This window comes from Hippocampus guttulatus, chromosome 4, assembly GCF_054856545.1.
Source record: "Hippocampus guttulatus isolate MCC_2025c chromosome 4, RoL_Hgut_1.0, whole genome shotgun sequence".
Lineage (NCBI taxonomy): Eukaryota > Metazoa > Chordata > Actinopteri > Syngnathiformes > Syngnathidae > Hippocampus > Hippocampus guttulatus.
This window is the reverse complement of record NC_141264.1, coordinates 26,564,362-26,585,219: the sequence shown is the minus strand read 5'-3', so window position 1 is coordinate 26,585,219 and position 20,858 is coordinate 26,564,362. Positions and strand designations below refer to the sequence as shown.

Genomic DNA, 20,858 nt, shown 5'->3' with positions numbered 1-20,858 from the left:
ACCCTCCCCTAACCGAATCAGGAAACGGACCATTTCGAGCCTCTGGCGCTTTAAAAGTGGTCGGGCCGTAAAAGCAGCCGCCATCGCCTTTGCCATCACAAAAATAAGAGCGTAGCCGCGCCCCCAAATTGCGCAACCAATCGCCGCCCAGTGAAATGCACGAACGACAATCAAACCAATGCTGAGCCGCATTCAGTAGATGCAAAAGGGGGGGGAGGGGCTACGGCCTCGGCCCCCCCCCCTCCACCGACTCCCCCCAAAATCTTTTTCAAATATTGGAAAACGATCCAAGGCCATACGATGAGAAAACTTTCGCACGATGAACGACGGCAGCACCGAAACGCAGCAAAGCAAATCGTTTGCCGTCGCGTCTCATTTTTTTTGCGGATCCGATCGACGCCGTCGGCGTATCGCGTCTTGACAACCGATCGGCGATTTTTTTTTTTTTTGCACGGCGCGTCCGCAGGTCCCGCCGCGGCCAAACGGAGATCGGCGCGGGGTCGCGTGCCGGCTAGCTTGATGAGCGCGAATCGAAGTGACGTCGCCGTCCAAAGTGCGTCAAGCACTTCGTTATTTTGACGTACGTCGCGGGTGCGAAAATCTCTCTTCTACGGACGCGATTTTTCCTCATTTTGATCGATTTCGTTGCGTTGTTTTCAATTCATATGCGTGAAAAAAAAAATGATAGAAGCGAGATTGAGGTCCATCGATTGCTCACTCGTGTCATTTATTTGATATGATTTGCACTGATGTCGCTTTGTTTCGATATACTGTAAGATGGAAAAAAAAGTAATTGTCCACAGCACGCTCTATTGTCGAACGTCGGAGACGTTTTTTTTCCGTGCGTTGGATGCACAAGGCCTGCGCTTTATTCGGCAATTTGGCGCCGCACTTAACGAGCTCTCCCGTGATAATCGGCCCATACAAGACGCCTAATCAGGCCAAATGGCCTTTGAATGACGCCTTGGACCACGCTGAGCACGCCTGGCTGGCCCGGGGGCGGGGGCGGGGGGAGGTCGGCTTCTTCTTGCGGCTCGGCGGGGGGCATTTGTTCTAATCAATACTTTCCGCGTAGGAACATGAGCCTCGTGGCCGAATGAGAGGTGGGCAGCGGGGGGGGTGGCCTCAATGGAGACGGGGGCCAGGCGGGGACGAACATTAGGGGGGCTTTGTGTGTGAAACCAAACAATCAGCATCACTCCCCCCCCCCCCCCCCTCTGGCACCCCCACCCCACAAGACCACCACCACCGCCGCCAATAAAATCCCCCCCCCCCCCCCCCCCCGCTCTCCAACTCACTCATTTTGCACGTCAACCGCGAGGAATTTTCATTCAATTTGCGTTTTTCCTACAAACGATTTGACGTCATAAGTGAGGCTTTTTTGGAATTTGCATCATTTCGCCCCCCCCCCCCCCCGGCGTGGGCAAATGGTCCCAAGTTCACCAGAAAAATGGAGATTTTGCTGAACAAACCGCATCCGAAAATAGATGGGGGGGGGGGAAGCAAACAAGTAAAAACATTGATTGCGAAATTCGAGCGATGTGAGAGCAACCCCACTCGAGCAGAAATCTGACTTGAAATGTTCATTTGCTATTTCAAAAATTTGTTCCTGTCGAGCTTTTTTTTTTTTTGGGGGGGGGGGTCGCGTTTGAATCGTTCTTTTCCTCAAACCTTTGAGGTCGTGGGTTCCATTCCGGCTCCGGTCTTCCCGAGCGGATACTCCTCGTGCCTGCGTGGCTTTTCTGCGGGTGCTCCGCTTTCCTCGCGCCCTCCCAAAAACGTGCGCGGCAGGTGCGATTGCGAGCTCGAATTGCGGTGCACGCGTGCCCTGCGACTGGCTGGCAACCAGATGCCGATGCCCGAAGAGACGGCCGGGATCGGCTCCAGCGCACCCGGGGAATCGATGGAGTCACTATGTTCATCAATGTTTTGTTTTGTTTTTTTAGAAAATAGTTTTGCCGTCTTTTTTTGAGGAAGCACGACATCAATGATTTATTATTATTATTTTTTTTTTGTCTCTCGCCGCCACAAGCGCGCATCCGACGTTGGCTAGCAGCGCGATGTCGGCGCGCGGGCCTTTTCGCGTCCCTCCTGCCTCGGCGCCGCGGGTGCTCTTTTGACTCGCCGCTTTGGCTCGGCTTCCCGTCCGTCGCCGCCGGCGCCGGCGCGGAATACGGCGTCGCGGCGAGAGACGGCGGCGGCCACAAGATGTTCCTCGGCCGCAAGCAGATGGCGGCGCTCGCAATTAGCCGCCGAGCCCACGTGTCTGCCCCCAACACCCCCCCCCCCCCGCTCTTTTGCGGGAAGCAAAACGACAAAAAAGCGGGAGGTAGCGGAGCCGTCGAGCAGACGCCGCGCCTCCTAACAGGAAGTTGACCTCCACGGTGACATCATCGTGACTTACTACAAGATGGTCCTTCCTGAAGGTCGCGTTAGTTAAAAAAAAAAAAAAAAGGCGGCAGATGGTCCAGCTCATTCAGCTCTATGCCAAAAAAAAAGTGTATGTAATATATAATAATAAAAAAAAACTCTTTCTTTAATTGCAGTATGATGAATTGATTTGTAATGAACTTCCCAAATGAATCAAATCGATCAGCTGTGTTGGCTGGAGGGGGGGGGGGGCGCCCTTGAGGACCAAAGTTAACTGAACACACCAACAAATGTCATTCTTGCTAATGACAAAAATACAAATGGAGAAAAAACCCCGCCTGGACCCGCCCCTCAAAGGCACGCCTGCTTACCACAGTACAAACCGTAATTATGAAAGCGTTTCTTTTTTTTTTCTTCAATTTGTCGATTGTTTTTGCACAATTCAATGCATTTTTTTTTTCTTTCTTGATTCGAAAACACAAGGCGTTTGCGTTTGATGGAATGCATTTGAAGACGGCCGCGTCCACCTTAGCGGCCGCGCCTCGTTTCCCCATCCGGCCCGCCGTCGGCGTTTTCTCTAATTGGCGAGCGACGGGTTGGAACGCGCGGCGAGCCGAACGTGCGCACGCATGCGAGGCGAGCGTTAGGCCGGCGCCGCCGTCTGATTGGCCGGCGGGTGGGGGAGGGTGCGAGCGCGGGCCCCGTAATCGAGTCAAAGTGGGGACTCCTGTGGATTTAAAGATTGTCACGGGCTAAATATTTTCAAACACGGTCGCAGGCGCTTCCTGCGGCCGCCGCTCGTGGTTTGTCATTTGATGGCTTTTACATTTCAGCACGTTTAGTGTGGACTATTATTTTTTTTGGGGGGGGGGCAGTGTTCAAGGTGGAGAATAATAAGAATAATTAGAGCCTGACCGATACGGATTATTTTTATTTTTTTTAATGGGGAGGGGCGGCATTCCAATATTTGGCGGAACAAAATTCCGATTAATCAAAACGAATGTTTTTTTTTGTTGTTGTTTTTTTTTTTTTGCTCACTTGAGGCTTACAACGACAAAAACACTTTCATATTTGTTCACCCCATAAGACCCGACGCATCAAAAAATCGCCAGAAAATTCAGATCTGGGGGGGGAACTGAGATGTTTATTAAACCTAACAAAATCCATAAAAATATTTTTGCTACATCATGTTGTTTATGAGATCTTTTTTGTATCACGTTTTAGTCAGCGTGATGTCGATAACGTGTGAAATGAGAATTTGGAGGAAAATCGTATTTTAAACCTGCAGTATCAAATTTGATACAGAAGATTTAATGGTCGGACAAAGAATGAGTTTTGTATTTATTGACCCGTTATTTTTTATTTGATTTGATTTTATTTTTTAAGGAGTGGCACCCAAATGTCATTGTATGTCATGCAATGACAATAAAGACGATTCTGATTCTGATATGCGTGTCGCATTATCGGATTTTAAGCAGCCAAAAATCTGCCAAAAGCGGGCCACTAAAATGACAACAACGGCAAAACGGAATCGAATGTCCAAAATGACCGTCAAATGGTGACTGTGCTGCTCCTTCTGCTATGCGCGTCTTGGCCGCCAGGGGGCAGCCTAATTGATACTTAAGAAAAGACTATGACGACGCTATTGGGGTTCGCGATCGTCTCCGCCGCCCCGACAATGATCTTTTTTTTTTTGGGGGGGGGGGTGAGGAGGAAAAACTCTGAGTCAGCCTTCGTTAATTCCTTCCTTTTCGCACCTCTCGGCTCGAGTCGCCGCTCGGACGCTTCTGTGTGTTGGTCGCGTTCCTTTTTTTGGGGGGGGGGGGGTGTTTCTGACGGAGGCGCACGCCGGTGCAAACTCGATCAAGCCGAATCCAGATTGTTATTTTCGTCTCCATCTCTTCCCGGTTCCTGTCAAAGACGAGAAATGCTTTCTTGCGACCCGGGAGGGAATTTCCACAGCTAAATGTCACCAAAAAAAAAAAAAAAAAAAAAAGTCGTCTTCAAGCTTGTTTGAGTGTCTTTTAAAAGGTTGTGATGTTTTTTTTTTTTTCCTTCTTCTTCTTCTCTCCTCCCGCAGCGTCCTTGAGGTGTTATCGCGTTCTTTGTATTTACCGCTGCTTATTTGTGCGTTTTTTTTTTTTGCTGGGGCTGACCTCGCTCGCTTTTGTGCGCCCGTGAAGCACTTGGTGACCTTTTGGCAGGCAAGCGGAGCCGAGGAAATAAATTGCGCTCACTCCAGCTTCGAGTGTCAGAATTGAAGCACCTGTCGTACTTGAATGTTTACGCGCTGAAAGGGACGATGGCCGCCGCTGCGCCGCTCGGGGATAAAAAATAAACATTTAAAATCAACGACTTTGACGTTTTCAGCCGACGTGACGGGAGGAGCACTTGAATTACTTGTCGTCAATGTGGCACGTTGCGCAAACAAAAATCCGCCCGTATTGGCCGTGTAAGGAGGATTTTTGTTTAGCTTTTGCTCCCTGAACAAAAAGCCTTCCAAAAAAATTCCGATAAGCTTGAATACTTTGCGGCTGTTTATGTTGCACCCAACAATGGCCGCTATTTGGTGGTAAAGTTTTCGCCATCACCAAGTGCGGATGGACGAAGGGGGGGGGGGGGGGGCTGCCGCTGCCGCTGCCGCCACGTGCGTTTTCGAGTCGGCCGCAAGTCTCGCGAGCGGAAGGGTGACCGGTTTGGGGTGAGATTGAGCAATTTGCAAGACTGAGAGGGGGGGGGGGGGCGAATGAGAGACTCATCACCGAAGGCACCGCTGGGTTAAAAAAAAAAAAAAAATTAAATTGCAGTTTAGAGAGAAATTCTGAGAGAGCGCAACACGCAAAGTGAGAATGGGGGCTGGGGGGGCGGTGTTCCTTCCTTCCTTCAAGGGACATCTGCTCTTCTCTTGCGTCTACCTGGCCGCAATTGTCGGCGCCTTTTCTCCTCCTTCCTTTCTCTGGGGCCCCTTTGTGGGGGGGGGGCTTTGTGCTCCGGGAACCGTCGGCGAGGGGACGGGGCAGGAGAGGCGAAAGGCGGCGCCGGTCGGGTGGGGCCTCGGGCGGCCATCGTATTCAGCGGCGGGGGTCCGTTTGCCACAATTGTTCCTTAACGATAGAATAACCGTGGCAGACGAAAAATAAAGTCTTGTTTTGACCTTCTTTGCTCGTCTACGGGGGGTCGGGGGGGGGGGGGATCATGGGTTCTATTTTCTTCACCAAACTGGGTTGGAAGCGCAACGAGCGATATTTCCGGACTCGGCGCGGCCGCACACCTGGAAGTTGCAAACATCTGCTCAGAAATGTCTTCCGAGCACGCGTTTTATTGCGCGCGGCAATGACGGGACTCGCCGATCGGAAAAGTCGGAGTCCCGTTACGCGTTGAGAGAGTCCCGGATTTCGAATCCTGAAATGGTCGACTTCTTCAATCGCATATGATGAGAACACAAACGACAACAATATACATTGCAAATAGCTTGATTTCTGATCAACAAATGCTGCAAAAATGCAAATAATTCAGGCATGCAAGATTACGATCGCAAAAAAAAAAACATCCGACTTTAGCCGCTTCCTCCGCGATATCCCGGCAATGAACTTTCGCAACACTTGTTTTAACGTTACGCGACTTGGCGACCGTCTGCTTTCCTCGCCGCTCTCGCCGCTCTCGTCTCGCCAGAACGGAAATCTCGTCGCGCGAGATCAAAACAACAATGGCGGCGATTGTCAAACTGCGATTGTTGCTAGAAAAAAAAAAAAAAAGATGACCATCGTTTTTGTTTTGTTTTTGCTTTTGACGAAGAAATTTCCACGCGTCCCAAAAACGCACATTGTTCGGAACAACTCTGCATTTTTCCGCACGCGTCATCCTCGGAATAAACGCAGACGGAATCGAAAGCCATAAAGTTGCTTCAAACGTCCGCTTGAAAGTCCGCCCGCCGAGCGCGAGCCCCCCCCCGATCCGCCAAAGAAATGTCAACTGACGAGCGTTGCGGCACGCGTGGGCTTTTTGTCGCAGGGTTGGTTCAGCCCGGGTCAGGTGTTCGTCCTGGACGAGTACTGCGCCCGCTACGGCGTCCGCGGCTGCCATCGTCACCTGAGCTACTTGAATGACCTGATGGACTTCTCGGAGGACAACACGCTGGTGGACCCCACGCTGCTTCACTACAGCTACGCCTTCTGCGCCTCGCACGTGCACGGCAACAGGTACGCCCCCGTCTTCCGTTCGTTTGCGTCCGTGGCAATTTTCGACGGGCAATCGCGGCGTTCGGATGCCACGTCCCGCCGTTGACGCTCGTCCGATTGAAACGCGACCGTCGATTTCTTCCGATCCCAAACGCCGATGCTCAATCGATGCCTCGGATCCCGGCGCGAGCCTCCGATCGCAATCTGTCAGATCGGAGGGCGACGTTGCGCACGCGTCGACCGACCGTATTTCCTCGCGGTTGCGTGACCGCGCGTACTACCGAGCCGGGTAGCGTTCGTTCACGTTTGGTTGGGACCTGTCGCCGTGGCAACAGCCTCAAGAGGTCGCGCGTTTGACGTCCTCGGTCGGGAAGGGACGAAATTTTCGGATTTGGCCCTCTGTGCTGCCACCAAGTGGCAGCAAAGGCGCGCGTGGCAAAACGAGCACCACAATGTGCATTGAATTCAATGCGAACACGTGAGCAAAACGGTGAATCTGTTGCTCGGAAGGGTTTCTCGACAACCCCCCCCCCCCCCTCAGCTTCCCCCAAAAAGGGGATCTGGATCAGATTCATGGCCGCATGTATGAATGTGGCTCTTTTCCCCCTGCCATGCTTCCCCGCTTGTTTCTCGCATCAGGTGCACCAACGATGAGGTGTCAGCGCGAAGCGGGTCGGGGCGGTTGGGAGTTCCTGGGGTGGGGGGTGCAGGGGCGGGGTATTGGTCGTCGTCCCTCTAGGCCGATTTGCTGCTTATCGCTTACACTTGAACTGCGTACAGTGTAAACACGCAAACAAGAAGAACAAACCCCGCCCCCTCGTCACCACCCCTCCCTCCTTCCTTCCTTTATTACCCCCCCCCCCCCCCAACCCCTTTGCCGCAGCTTCGGTAGCTCAGCTCGCTTGCTTCATTTAGCAGCAACAATGTGTCTGAAGAGCAGCAAGCTGTCGCAGCCCACTTATGACCAACGGCCCCCCCGCCTCCACCCCCCAGCCGTGAGAGCACTAACGTGAGCGCACATGCGGCGCTCACGACCAAACCAAACACCACTTTGAGTTGATTGGACGCCTGCCAACATAGTCCTCCTATTTGAATGCACTTCATTTTTTTTTTTTGTTTTTGGGGGGGGGTCCTTTCCAATTTTGTTACCCCACCCCCACCCAATAAGAACAACAACAACAAAAAATGAAACACCTTGGCAGATGAAACAATGTTCTCTCGTGGTCTTCTTTCTCGCGAGCTTTTGGAGAAATACTGCTGATTTGTCTTTGTTTTATCTTTTATTAATTCTTGGCGATCCCTCCGCAAAGCCGATGAAAATAATTTAAAATGTTTTTAATCATTTAAAAATAAAAATGAATTTCCATTTCTTTGTTCCGACAAAGGGACTTTCAGATTTTTTCTTTTTCAAATTGACGGTGCGGAAAATGCACACCTTTCAATTCGATTTCTAGTTTGGTCAGAAAATGCTCCAAAGTGTTGACGTGTTTCCTGGCTTATTTTGAACAACACAAACGAGGAGTCGGCTTTTGGCGGAGGACGACCCAAACGGGAGCCTTTTTGGTCAACGCCATTTTCGGCGACCCGTTCTCAGAACCGCGAGCGGACGCTCCAATTTGACGTGAAAGCGGCTCTCAGAACGAGTCGGCCATTCTCACGATGGGTGTCGATTCATTTCTCAATTCATCAATTCACGGGTGCACCTCGTCTATCGACACGTGCTGTCAAACGATTACAATATTTAATCGCGATCCAATGTATATTTTATATTACATATTTTCATAGTTAACTCAGAATTAGCCGTAATTAATCACATATTTTTATCGATTCTAAATGTCCTCTGATGTCTTTTTGTCCTATTTTTCCCATTTTAATGCTCTCGTCAACAGGGAATCGTGGATCCGTTTTCTTTGTGCAAAATGCAAATATTTACTGAAACAACAATTTCCGTTTTCAATTTTACATGAACATTTTGCACTTGGAGCAGTTATTCAAACTTGGAGCACATTTTATTGTGACATTAATCTCGCAATAAAAAAATTAATCGAGTTCAAATTGTTTTCAATTAATGCAGATAACGTGTTAAACTGACAGCACACACACACACACACACACATATACAATATATATATACAGTATATATATACTATATATATATATATACACATATATATAAATATATATATATATATATGTGTGTGTGTATTTATATATATATATATATACATATATATATATGTATGTATGTATGTATGTATATATATTCTTCCTTTTTTGCCTCCTCAACTTGGGCGCAAATGCTGGCACTCGCCGAGTTCACAAGAGTTAAGAGGTCAGCGTGACCTTTTGCATTGACGGGGTCAAAGGTCAACGTCGGCGCGTCAAACTAATGTCCGGCAAAAAACGTGACGGACGCGCGCGCGCGCTCGCCCCGCGTTCAGCTTGGCCTTTACGCTCCAAATACGACTTGTGTCTGGCATTGTGTGCGCGAGTGGATATGGTTTGACCCTATGCGGTACATAAACGTAAAATAAGAATGGCGGCGCGCTTCGCGAAGAAGCGCTTCGCAGCGGCCTCGCATGAAGTCGGCAATCAAAGATGGATGTTCTCGGATAACGTTTGCCACCGCCGCCGCTCACGCGGCGGCTGATTGCTTCTCGGCAGACGTGAATTCTTCACTCCGAGACGCTGGCCGAGTCAAGGCTGCGCGCCGCCGCTTTTCTTCCTCCCCTCGGCCTCCCCCCTGCTGCCTTTCTTCTCTTTTTCTTCCACTCTGGCTTTTAAGAGCGCCACAAGGTGCCGCCGAGAGACGGCAAACTTGAATGAAGGATCAAATGAGCGCTTCGTGTTCAAATCAACTTTAACGGGCAAAGAAAAGGAAAAAAAAAAAAAAGCAGGCAGTCATTTGCTGTTGTTGTTGTTGTAGCACCTTTGGGGGGGAGGGTGGTAAAGTGGCAGTTGTGTGAAGGGTTCGAATAACCTCAACATCCTCGTTGGCCATCCAAGGAGTTTGGTGTTCTTTGTCAAATATGAATACAGTTAACGCTCCTTTTCAGATTGATTTATTGTAGAGGCACTAAACCAAACAATTTTTTGTGGAAAATGCTCATTGGCGCTAAATGCCCTCTTGTTCCGGTTTTCGGTGCAGTTATAATGGCTGCCAATTATGCACGGATTTGCCACCGTACGTTACACGAACGTATATGATGTTATATATATAGTGCTGTCAGGTGATTACATTTTTTTTGCGATTAATTAATTAGGGTCTGTTATTCATTAATCTATATTTTAATCTCATCTAAAAATGACTGAGAAAACCCCTGTTTTCATTTTCAATTCATTCGATTATTGAGGCAGATCAAAAGAGAAAAGAAAAAGTGGCATTATAAAGTATTTTATTGTTTTTCAGCAGACTTGGACAGATGCAGTCCTAGCCATTTACTTTCTGCGGTATTTGAGACTCGTCCCAAATCCTACCTGCAACCTTTTGTTTCGACGAGGGGGGATATCACTATTTTGTTTGTTTTTGTACATCTCTAAAGAATTACAAAATAAAAATAGAATAGAACAGCAGGTCCTTAAAAAGTAGTGCCTGGGTTTACATATCAAAAACATAACAACAATTTTCTGTGCAATACAAGTACTCAACGCTGAATTTGTTTCAGATAATAAACAATAAATAAATTTATTTATTTATTTTTGCAACATTTTATGGTATTGAAATTTTATGCTATTAGTATTTGGTATCGCATCGGTGAGCACTCGAGTGAATACCGGCACTGTGTCGGTCTGACACCACAATGGGGTGTCCATACAGTAGGTTTTGCGATGTCGCCAACGCGAGATTGGGTCAAAAAAGCACAAACGAACGGAACGATCAAGTGGGCATAAGTCCCCGCCCCCGTGCGCTTAACCTCAATGCTAACGCTTACTTTAGCCCGTCTGTGGCGTTTTGCATCGTACGCTAGCATTTTAAGCAAGCAGCCTTCGGTCGTACGGTTCGGTTGAACATCTTCGGTGCGCAAGTTGAGCGAGCGAGCCGACGCTTTTTTGGCCCCGGCCTCCAAATTAGCCTACGGCGCCGACGCGCAATTGGGCGCGAGCCGTCCAACGCGGCCTTCTTCTCGGCAGGAAGACGCCCGCCCGCCGCCCGCGGGAGAGACGCGTGTCTCGTACCGCGACTTGAAAACGCCAAAGGTTTTGAGATTTTGGACCGCGGAAGAAAAATGTTTGACGGGTTGCCGCCGCTGCTCTTTTGTTTTTTGTTTTTTGTTTTTTGTCGTCGCCGGTGTGAAGGCCTGACGGGATGGGGACGGTGACGCTGGAGGAGCAGGAGCGCTTCCGGGCCGTCAGGAGTCGACTCATGCTTCTCCTAGAGAACCAGATCACACACTTTAGGTAACCAACGAGCCCCCCCCCCCCCCCTCCCGCCCCCCCAAACAGGTAACACACCGCAACAGAAGAACTGCTCTCATTATGACGACTGCTAACTACTCTTTCTTTCTTTCTTTTAAAGTGTAGTGATGATAATTTAGCAGGTTGGGGGGGGGGATGTGGTGGTGGGGGTTCTTTAACCTCAAAGGTCAGTGTGGGAAGGGGGGGGGGGTTCACTCGAGTTGTTTGTTCGCCTGTCAGTGAAGAAGGTGAGAAAAAAAAGGGGGCGGGGGGGTGGGGGGGAAGCTTCTCGTCGTCGTTCTTGTTCTTTCTCTTCGTAATTAGCGCAAAGGAGCCGCCGCCATCTGTTGAAGATTCGCTCGTATTCTTCTCGGGAGAAAGCCGCCGCCGCCGCCGTCCTTCCCTCCATCCACATCTCTGCTCCGTTTTTGTTTTGTGTGTTGCAGGTACTGCTTCCCTTTCGGACGACCAGATGGCGCACTGAAGGCCACCCTCGCCCTGCAGGAGAGGGTAATATTTTTGCATTTTATGGAGATGTATGTACTGAAGATACAAAATGTGTGCGGAAAGACACGCCGTATCCCGATGTCCATCTAGTTTGACGCGTGAACTCGGCTGTCACCCCCCCCCCCCCAAAAAAAATGCACCGGGCAAGTGTGGGAGACCCCCCAAAAAAAAAAAGAGGTCCGGCAGTGTCCACACGTTTGCTGATGTCGTGCCAGGTTCTCATGAAGGACGTGAGCACGCCGGTCAGCTGCGAGGAGATGAAGAAGGTGGTGCACGGATGTCTGGAGAAGGCGGCGGCCGTCAACTACAGCCAGCTCATCGAGTACGCCGACGTGAAGGGTGAGCGCGCGCAGCGACACCCCCGACGCGTCGCCGGCTGACGACTTTGCGGCCTTTTGCAGCCGAGCCCGAACCGGACGCCGAGAAGAAGCTGCGGGACGCCGTCAGGCTGGCCGAGCTCGTCATCGAAGTCTTGCAGCAGAACGACGAACATCATGCCGAGGTTGCTCTCTCTCTCTCTCTCGCTCGCTCGCTCTCTCTTTTCAGGTTTTTTTTTTTTTTTAAACGTCTCGGGGCTGCTCCACGTGCCTGCCAATTTTGGTACGCCAAGGTCAAACTTACCAGGGGAGGGGGGAGGGTTTTGTCCATCACAACCATGTGGACAAATCTCTCTGCCAATGCTCACAGGCGGCATATATTCTTTATCCTCTGGGGAAAGCAACTGACGTTGTTGCTGCGGCATGCCGAGTCCCATCCGCTCGTTGTCTGCATGATTTGCTATACTGCCCCCCGGTGGCCAAATAATGCTCAGCGGAAGGAGCCGCCATGAATGTTGTGTTATGATACATTGTCGAAACACATTCAAAGCAATTTTGCACAGGTTTTTTTTGGGGGGGGGGGTGAGTTAGAGCAGATTGGCATTTTTGTTCATTTAATTGGAGGACGATAATTTCACATTTCAGATTAGAACAAATTCAAGTTGTATCTCAAGGCACCACTGGATAGCGTTTCCCATTCACATAAATCACGTGTGTGCCGTCATTATTATTATTATTATTATAATTTTTTTTTTTGAAAAAGAAGAAAAAAAAAAGCATCTTCCGTTTGTCGTGGATCCAAATGAAGCTCACAGAGAAACGCCGGTTCGGCTTTTGATCATTTCATGGAAGTTCTTGACGACTTTTGGCTGCCGCGTTCTGCCGGCAAACGACGCCCACGGCTCGCTACGCGCGTAGCGTAGCGGCGCGTTACGCGCTCGCGCGCCTCCAAAAGAGATCAATGGCAGATGTCGAGTCGACGGCGGCAGCTATTCTCGGAACCCCGTCGCCGTGGCAACCGGCCACCCCATGTCACTCGGAAAATTAACAACCCCGCGCCCGGGTCGAACTAAGCGTAACGCGCTCGCATTCCGCCCACCCGTCGTATTTCCGTGCTCATCGCGATGTTTTTAATTTTATTTTTTTCAAAGCGACGCCTTCCTTCCGTTTGCATTTCGGTGCGTACTTTGTTGCTCCTTTTGTTCTGAATACTCGCTGTATTCCTCTTCCCGCGGACGACGAATCCTCCGGCCCGTTGGCTTGGCCGCGATCGCCGCACCCAAATAATTGCCCGACTTTAAAAAGAGATCAAATTTGCCGAGTGCGACTGCAGCAATCCTCAAGAATGGCTTGAAATGATTTCCCCCTCTGAGAGTGTCCATCAAAAATGAACATTTTGGTCTTTGCCCAGTCAGAATCTTTGATGACATGTACGCACGCTGAAGTGATCTTTTTGTGTGTGTGTGTGTGTGTGTGTGTGTGTGTGTGTACTTTGCTGCTGCCGAAGGGACGAGAGGCAAGTTAGTTGTCGCGTTTTTTCAATGGTGTTGCATGCAGTGTGCGTGTTTCAGACTCGCCGTGTTTCATTTTTGTTTTTTTTTATCTCGGCTTGAATCTTTTGTTTCAGAAAGGGAAGTACAACAAACAACCAATGGCTGGGGATCGATTATGCCGGAAAAAAATAAAAGCAAGTTGGTCGATTTGGGTACGAGCGAAACGCAAACAGCCTCCGAAGAATCCAATTTGATGGAGTGACTTGCCGGCCCCGTTTTGTATTTTGACTTCCTGCAAATTTCATCGTTACTTTGGGAGGCCCCGTCAAACCACGAAGTGTCGGCTTGGCAAAATACGTCACGGCCGCGGCGACCGGCCCAAAATAATTTAGCCATCTTATTTGATCGAGCGTACTGGACGTGACCGGTTAAATCGGACTCTACACGTGGTTTAGTCGCTTGTTGTGGAATTAAAATTTTTTTTTTTTTAAAGATCGTATTTACATATTGTCGAACCTCCGATTCAACTCATTCTAGTCGCGTCGGTGGAAGGGAATCGTACGTTCCAGTTATCGCCACCTGGTGGACGCCAAGAGAACGGTCGCGCGCACCACATTTGATGTCGTAAATTGCGACAATTCTTCCGAAGAATTCAATCCCCATTTATTTCTTCGTACTTGTCGGTTGTTGGCGATTCGGCGCTCGGCTTCTCCGGCCGAAATGACGCCGACGCGTGTCTGCGGAGCGTCGGCGGTCTTCGGCTTTCAAGGAGGTTGAAATTGCGACGGGGCGCCCAGTTAATGCTTTTTTTTTTTTTTTTTTTTTAACACTCCCAGCGAGACCTCGCAAGGCCCGACGGGAAGTCCCGCAAGGCCACGGCGTAAAGAGCCGCCGACGCTTTTCATTTTGGCCCGATGCCGCCGCCTCTTTGTCCTCGGCGCCTTTCAAGGCCGGTTGCACTTTTCTCTCGCGAATCCTTTTGACGTCGAAAGCGGGGCAGGCTGAACTTTGAACCGCCGCCGCGCAGCGCCGATGCTCTTGAGACCCAACAGATGCTCGCGAGGCAGGCGGCAAGTGATGGCACAAGCACTTAAAAAAAAAAAAAAAAGATGACAGCGGATCGATCATAAAGGACCGTTTTTTTTTTTTTTTTAGGAGTTGGGTCTGTTTTAAATGAGCCTTTACAATTTACTCGCACCCCCTTGGAAAATTTGAGAAGAAAAAAATAATAATCATCATCCCCTGCCACTGGTTGCACCAAACCTCATGACGTTTGGGGGGGGGGGGGGACACACCAAAAAGTGCGGGCGGGAGGTCGGCCATTTTGGGGGGGGCTCCCAATGTGAGTTTGGCTCATTGACACGACGTGCGGCATGACGGGGAGGACACACCCCCAAAGAAGACTCAGACTCTCCAAACTTGGACCAGAAATTGCCCATTTTGGTTTGACGCTCCATCAAAGTTTGGGGGGGGGGGGGAATTCAAATCTGCCCCCCCCCCCCCAAATCGAAGACAAAATCTTGGTGATGAAACGACACGTTGGCTTGACTTGGAAGGTTTCCAAAAATTCAAGAACAAACGCTTCACTCGCAGCCCCGAAATTGGGTGCGCTCGCACCCCCCCCCTCCCCAAAAGAAAAAGCGGCAAGGACGTGGAATCTGGCATCGGCTGGTGACCCGTCGGCGCCGCCGCCGCGTGTGTCCCGGCAGGCCTTCTCGCTGTGGCCCGAGCTGATGCGCCGGCACGCCGAGAGCTTCCTGTGGCTGTACCGGGCGGACATGGACTCGTCTCTGCGGGCGCAGCCCGTCGATTCGTGGAGCAGCTTTCCGCTCTTCCAACTCCTCAACGGCTTCCTCGGCGCCGATCGTGAGTCCCGCCGTCACACCTCGGACGCCTTTTCTGACCGGTCTTTCTCAATATTTGACTTTTTATTTACCCCTTTTCTGGGCGGCTTTTCTTTGGGGTTTTTTTTTTTTTTTTTTTTTTTGCTCAATATAGTTTGGACTTCACTTTCCCTTCTGTTTTTTTTTTCTTCATTTTTTTTTTACGTTTCTTGTTTCAAACCGAACACAGAAGCAGGACGGCAAACGTCTCGGGGGAGGGCGACAAACAAGTCAATCGGCAAACTAAAAGCTTTTTTTTTTTTTTTTTTTTTTGGGGAGATGTTTTTCGGCTCAAGGTCCCAACACCAGAACGCGTGACGGCCATTGTTGGCGGCGGGCTTTGTGCTCTCCCTTTTCTTCCGGCGCCATGCTGATGCGACGCGGTCCCAAGGGCGCCGGGCGAAACAAAAAGATGTCGTCGCACGTCGCCGTGTTGATTTTCGCGCTTGCCATTGTGGCCGCTAATTGCGCGGGAAGGCAAGGAGAGAAGAGAAGAGAAGAGAAGGGAAGGGAAGAGAAGGCCGCCACTTGGCCGGCCTTGCAAAAACCTTGAGAAGATGGCTTTTTCAAAGGCTCGCTTCAAACGCGCTCCCAACTCGGCAACTCCGCCGTGTTTTTCGCACACTTTGCAAATGCTCACTTGATTGGCGTAGGCGGCGGCGGCAGGGGGGGGGGGGGGGGAGCAAACTGGAGAGTGAAGAAAAAAAGGAAACAGGCCAGGGGGATTTTTTTTTTTTTTTTCCAAATTCATTTTGTATTTACATTTCGGAAGTCAAGCGATCGATGAGGTTTCGTCCATCTTTTTCGGCCTCAGCGCCGCCTTTTGCACGTTGCCCTTTGACCCGAGCAGAGCCGCGAAGATGACATCACACACCGCCGACGCTTTCCATTCCGACCCGCTCGGATCGGCGTCTTCGCCCCCGTAGCCTCGCCCCCCCCCCCCTGCCTCCTTTCGTCAAACTCATTGACTCATCGCTTTTGCGACTTGCTTTTTTTTTTTTCTTCACATTTGTTTTACGTGACTCTTTTCTCGTGTGCCCAATTTTTTTTTTTTTTTTTTGCATTTTCTTTCCGGCCATACTTGAGTTTTTCTTTGGAAATGCTCACTTGTTGGCAGTCACAAGGAGGGAGGGGGGACTGCTGGCAGGATGGATCGAGGAGGGGGGGGGGGGGCGGCGGGGGCAAAAAGGCAAGTGTTGATTGCAAAACCAATTTCCCACTAATGAAGCCCGCCGAGACGGCGAAATGGGGAGCGCGTCGTTAGTGTCGCCGTTAATTCATCAAGGACGCCAGGGAAGGCAGAAGGAGGGCTGCGCCGCCGCCGCCGATTGCTCCAAAGCATGCGGAGGAAACGTTTTTGCATTGGCTCAACTCTCAACCGCAGACCTAAAATATTTGGACGACATCGATAAAAATCCAATCGGCCTCGTAGTTGATTGTAGAATGTATTGATTTTGCCATTCACAAAGTGTATCAGCGTGAAATATGAGAAATCCTGATCAAATATCAATACAAGGAATATGTATAACAATGCTGCAGTAACAATTTCTCGCTCTTATTTGCCGTAGTTGTCGGAGTCCCGGTGTAGAGGTGATGAAATGCGTCCGTGTATTTCTAAAATGAACAATGCCTAATTTCCAACCCACCCAAAAAAAAACAAAAAAATTGCAAATTCACTCCAGAAATCCTCCGTAACAGGGATTGACCGCTTACTTGATGTGTTGTGCCCCCCCCCCCCCCCCTGCAGCCCAGCTGTGCAACGGGCCCTTCCACAAGCACCTCCAGGATCTTTTTGTCCCTCTGGTGGTGCGCTACATCGACCTGATGGAGTCGTCCATCGCGCAGTCCATCCATCGCGGCTTCGAGCAGGAGACCTGGCAGTCCGTCAGGTAAGAATAAAAATTGATTTGAAGGCAAGTTTGAAGGATGGGCGGCGGGGTGGGGGGAAGGGGGGGGCTTGCTGACCGTTTATTCCAAGGGGGAGGCAGCGGCAACGGAAAAGGTCCTCACACCTGAGGCGGGTGAGGAAAGTATTTGAGGTCATGCTAAAAAGTAAAGTTTGGACCATGCGACGCATTCGAAGGACTTTTTGAGTGGAACAAATGAAAAGTTGGAAGCCATCAAAAGCCGAGAACGCGTTGGCGCGCGGCAAGGCCGGCGGGAAAGGGGAACAATTGATGCTTTCACAATGACGAATGGTTCTTAGCTGCCATTTCAACTTGAAGCTTCATTTGTGCTGGTTTTCTTTATGCTGCAAAGCAGACCCCCCGCACCCCCCCCCCCCAAAAAAAAAAAAGCTTTGGAAGCAAAAAGTCAGTGTCCGCCATCTTGAACACCAATATCAGGTCCCACACACAGTGCTGATGTAGACCCTTTTCGCACTCTGACCTTCACCCAAGTGGCTTTAGGCCCGCCCATCATCATCATCCTGTATTGATCTCTTGTCTTCAATCGACTCTCGATCAGAATTCCCGTCAGTCTGTCTCCTTGGCCGCCGTCGACACGGGGTTCCCAGTCGTTCTAGCGAAGCTTTGCGCTGTTTCATGAAGACGTGAGGATGTGGGGGGGACGGCCCTTTTTTTTTTTATTTGTTTGTTTTCCCGGAGGAACTTCCAACCGCAGCTTGGGGGGGGGGGGGGACGTCCGGTTACCGTGGATACCGCACGGCTAAGCTGCTAACTTCCTGCTCACTTGAACAACGCGTCAGTTGGTGGCCATATTGGTGGCCAAGTTGGTGGCGTTATGTTACTTGGGGGTCTGTTGGGGATTGTGTGTGTGTGTGGAGGGGGGGGGGCGACAACACTCAGACCACACTGGGTGCTTCATGAAAGCCGCGAAAAAAAAAGAAAACAAGCTGGCACTTCATTAGCGAGCACAGACGGGTGAGTGGGATTGGCCCGTCACCCCTGGGGGGGTGGGGGGTGGGGCCTTCACAGGAGAGCCCCGCTAATTAGACATGAGGGGGCTAGCCCAAAGCCTCCACGCCGCCGCCGCCACTTGTTGTTGTGCTCGTCTTTTAAAGGCCAAGTGAGAAAAGTGAGCGCCGTTAATTTGAGTGCCCCCCCGCCCCCCCCCCCCCCACACACACACACCCTCCCTTACGATTCCTCTTCCTTTGCGTCGTCTCGCGGCCGTCATCCTAGCCGCCCGCTGTACACTTGCACGTCGCGTCGTCACCTGCGTGTGGCGGACGTCCGTCCGCCCTTTTGAGATGAGCGCGCTCGTTTCTCGTCGACTTGTTGCTGTTGCGCGCGCGTCGCGCAATCGACGCCACGCACGGCGCACGCTCGCGGGCCACTTCGATGGCGACGCCACTTATGATTGGACCGCAAAATGAATGGCGGGCGTCGATCGGCGGTATGAATGAATGAATAAAAGCACCCCTCCCCCCACCCCCTTATAAAAAATAAAATAAAATCACCTGCCGTCATCAAAAGCGCTGTTGACGTTTTGCGGTTGTTGTTTTGCGTCGGCGACAGCAACGGCTCCGCCACGTCCGAGGATCTTTTCTGGAAGCTCAACGCGCTGCAGGCGTTCGTGTCGGACCTCCGCTGGCCCGAGGCCGAGTTCGCCGGCCACCTGGAGCAGAGACTCAAGCTGATGGCCAGCGACATGATGGAGGCCTGCGTCAAGAGGTCGGGCGGCCGGCCGCGCGCAAATGTTCCGCCGTTGCTTTAAAATCCTCCAATGGCTTCACCCCCCCCCCCCCCCCCCCTGCAGGACCAAATGCGCCTTCGAGGGCAAAATGCAGAAAGCCAGCAGGTCGACGGACTTGCGCGTGCCCCTCTGCGTCTGCACCATGCTGAACATCCTCGTGGACGCCAAGAGGCACTGCTCCAAACTCTGCGCGCTGGACACCGGGCAGGAGGTACGAGGTTTTTGTGCGTGTGTCTGAGATCAAATTTGCTATTGTGAAAACCCCCCCTGTTGTGAAAAATTTCTTTCTGCAAACGGGATTTCGTTGTTGAGGAGTTTCACTGTAATCGGTGTAACTCGTGTACGGGCCATATTCAACGATAGCTTCGGAATTTGCCGCGGGCCAATAAAAAACAAACGCGCGGGCCGCAGTTGGCCCGCGGGCCGCAGTTTGGACACCGGTGGTGTACAGGAATGTTAAAATGAACACGTTTGTCTCCTGTTTTGTCCGTCGGTCCGTCCGCGTCATCGTTGGACCCTCAGACGGACACACAATGGGTGAGTCGCCACTCTTGATTTTGTCCGCCAAACGTGACCCTTTTTTGTGCCTCATCAACATTTGGACTTCTTTTGGGAAAGTGCCACAGTCAACGACGTTGACAAACGGAATCTGAGCAAAATGGTATCGCCGACCGGCACATCGCTTCGCCAGAGGCCGAGCCGCACGGTGTTTGTTTTCAGACTGACGTGAGGCTAAGTTGCGAATGTCTTCTGTGCTTCAACGGTGCGGATAGCCATTTCGGAAGAAAGCTTCCCCCTTCAAATACCCCCCTGAAAATGTGGTTCGTTAAGGGGGTGCAGGTAGGGGGAAAGAAAGGGGGGTGTGAGAGAGAGAGAGAAAGGAGCTAGCGACGGTGACCTCGTCGGACCCGCAAATTGTCAGCGATCCTCACGCTTTGTTGATTGACATTTTTTCATTTGGGTTCCCTTTATGGGCTGTCTGAAAAGCCATTGTGGCGCCATTCAGCAGCCCCCCCCCCCCCCCCCCCCCGCTCCCCGCTTCGCCAGGGAAAAGGTGGCATGAATGTTTTTTTTTTTTGCTGACGTGAAATGACGGATTAATTGAATCTGCCGCGCACCTTCGGTCTTTAGTGGCGGCTGGACAGTGCGGCGAGTTTGCGCTAATTGTTGCGCGGCGCACACCCAAAAAAAAACCCCCAACTCCCCCAAAAAAAAAAAACGTAGCCTTCGCATTCCACCATGTCATTCACACTGTGGCGATCCAAACTCCATTAGAAACTCCACTTCACGTCCCCCCCCCCCCCCACCCCTCTTTTTACCCCCCACCCACAGCAACACTACCACTCCAAGATCGACGTGCTGATCGACGCCACCTTCCAAGACATGATCTCCGCTCTGGTATCCAAGGTGACGGCACCGCTGGCTTCCTATCGGCGATTCCGTTTGTTTCCGATTCGGCATCGCCGACTAACTTTCAACCGAGCTCTTTTAGATTGAAAGTGCTGCCGGTTTTCGGTGACTTGATTTTCATCTTTCTTGTCGCGCTTGACTTGGTTTGTTACCAATACTAAAGAGTCACTGGTTTGTAGTGTGGCTAACATTTTTTTTTTTTTTTTTTGTGGAATAAAAACAGGAAAACATTTTGACAAATTTCTGTAACGATGTACCTTTAATATAAAAAAATTGAATAGAAATGTACCTAAAATGAATAATTGTATGTACAGTAAATGTGGCTAAAGTGGCAATTTTGTTCCAATGAGGCCCAAATTTGTTTTTCATATGCTTGCAATTTCATAATTAAAAAAAAATATATATGTATATATATATCAATTAGTGCTGCCAGTTTAACGCGTTATCGGCATTAATTTTAAACAAATTTAACGATTAATTTTTTTATTGGGAGATTAATGTGGCACCACGTCACAGCAGATGTTACGTTGCTCTAAAATAATCAAATGTGCTCCCAGTTTGAATAACTGCTTCAAGTGAAAAATGTTCATGTAAAATTGAAAATCAAAATTGTTGTTTCAGTAAATATTTGCATTTTGCACAAAGAAA

The 20,858-nt window shown here is 50.3% G+C and overlaps 1 protein-coding gene across 1 annotated transcript in view; it reads left to right on the top strand.

The window, feature by feature from the left end:
• The window catches only part of cadps2 (Ca++-dependent secretion activator 2), a 49,451-nt gene that overhangs the window by 20,049 nt on the left and 8,544 nt on the right, over positions 1-20,858 (top strand). Inside the window, exons 13-23 of the mRNA XM_086110114.1 lie at positions 6,382-6,569; positions 10,845-10,946; positions 11,390-11,453; positions 11,666-11,789; positions 11,852-11,952; positions 14,970-15,126; positions 16,891-17,032; positions 18,623-18,778; positions 18,864-19,011; positions 19,323-19,337; positions 20,133-20,207. Of these exons, the coding sequence (XP_085966240.1) occupies positions 6,382-6,569; positions 10,845-10,946; positions 11,390-11,453; positions 11,666-11,789; positions 11,852-11,952; positions 14,970-15,126; positions 16,891-17,032; positions 18,623-18,778; positions 18,864-19,011; positions 19,323-19,337; positions 20,133-20,207 (1,272 nt within the window). The remainder of the gene's footprint in view (positions 1-6,381; positions 6,570-10,844; positions 10,947-11,389; positions 11,454-11,665; positions 11,790-11,851; positions 11,953-14,969; positions 15,127-16,890; positions 17,033-18,622; positions 18,779-18,863; positions 19,012-19,322; positions 19,338-20,132; positions 20,208-20,858) is intronic.